We start from the raw sequence: 1216 nt of genomic DNA, 5'->3' as shown, positions 1-1216 counted from the left end.
TATTTATTATATTAATAGTACAAATTAATTAATTCTTGCACACCTGTATTAATTTGTGCAGTTTAATGATTCCGTATTAATGCTTATTATATTATTCTTTAATCATTGTACATTTTAGAAAATTATGCTATAATATTATAATACTTATATTATTATGATACTATGTTTTAGTTTCTTTTTTTTATATTATATCACATCTTATATGATTTTTACTATTTCTCATTTATTTTACACTTTTTATTTATATGTATGTATTTGTTTATTAGGAATTTTGTTATTCTAATGAAATATATGAAATAGGATCCTTATCATCAATGAGTATTATGATGGGAAGAGCGCTATGTGCAGATAACACTATTACTCAGGCTGCCTGCATTGCATTAATGTTTCTATTCGGCGGATCCGATCCAGCACAACTTAATACTGTAATCCCCAATTTAACACGTTTTTGCTTAATTAATTAAAAGATATAGCAGTGTTACAATTAATTAAAATTATAAAATAAAATATATTTCATAGGTTTTTCTATATTTTAATATACAACAAACCAAAATTATTTTTAATTAAAATATTATTGTTGCAGACGATATTACCAATAGTATTATCGTATTATCCGGCCGGATCTTCTGTTCAATTAATAGATCATTATTTTCAAAACATGATTACAAGTGAGTATTCATTTTTACTTGAAAAACAATATAAATTATGTTAATTAAAAAGAAAAAAAAGAAATGCGCGTTAAAGCGTATTTAAAATGTTACTTTCAATATTATCAGTTTTTACAATCTTTACTTTTTTCTAGTTATATCCTTAAATTATTAATAGTATAAGAGATACCGGCTCAAATAAATTTTTTTAGCACGTTGTGATGTTTACGATCTTATGTTTACTTAAATTAAAATTAAAATTTGCAAATACTCTTTATAATTTTAATTCCATTTATGTAGATAATTAATATTAATTAAATTGCTGCAGAGAAATTTCAAGCCTACGATTATGGGTATTTTGGAAATTACAAACAATATGGTCAGATAACGCCCATAATATATGACCTTAACAAAGTTACTGTGCCTTTGGCTATATATTATAGCACTAACGATTTGATTGCAACAAAAACGGTAAGGACGTTTGATTTTTATGTAAAAACATGTTTTGATTAAGAAATGTATATATTAAAAAAATAAATAAATTTTTTAATTGTTTGTATATATATATA

General features: G+C 23.1%; 1 protein-coding gene across 1 annotated transcript in view; it reads left to right on the top strand.

The window, feature by feature from the left end:
- LOC108754423 (lipase 1-like) overlaps window positions 1–1216 on the top strand; it is a 6454-nt gene that overhangs the window by 4499 nt on the left and 739 nt on the right. The window contains exons 5-7 of the mRNA XM_018496687.1: window positions 267–425; window positions 584–668; window positions 976–1118. Coding sequence (XP_018352189.1) covers window positions 267–425; window positions 584–668; window positions 976–1118 — 387 coding nt within the window. The remainder of the gene's footprint in view (window positions 1–266; window positions 426–583; window positions 669–975; window positions 1119–1216) is intronic.

The sequence above is a fragment of the Trachymyrmex septentrionalis genome, unplaced genomic scaffold, assembly GCF_001594115.1.
Source record: "Trachymyrmex septentrionalis isolate Tsep2-gDNA-1 unplaced genomic scaffold, Tsep1.0 scaffold119, whole genome shotgun sequence".
NCBI lineage: Eukaryota > Metazoa > Arthropoda > Insecta > Hymenoptera > Formicidae > Trachymyrmex > Trachymyrmex septentrionalis.
This window is presented reverse-complemented; position numbering and strand designations above follow the sequence as displayed.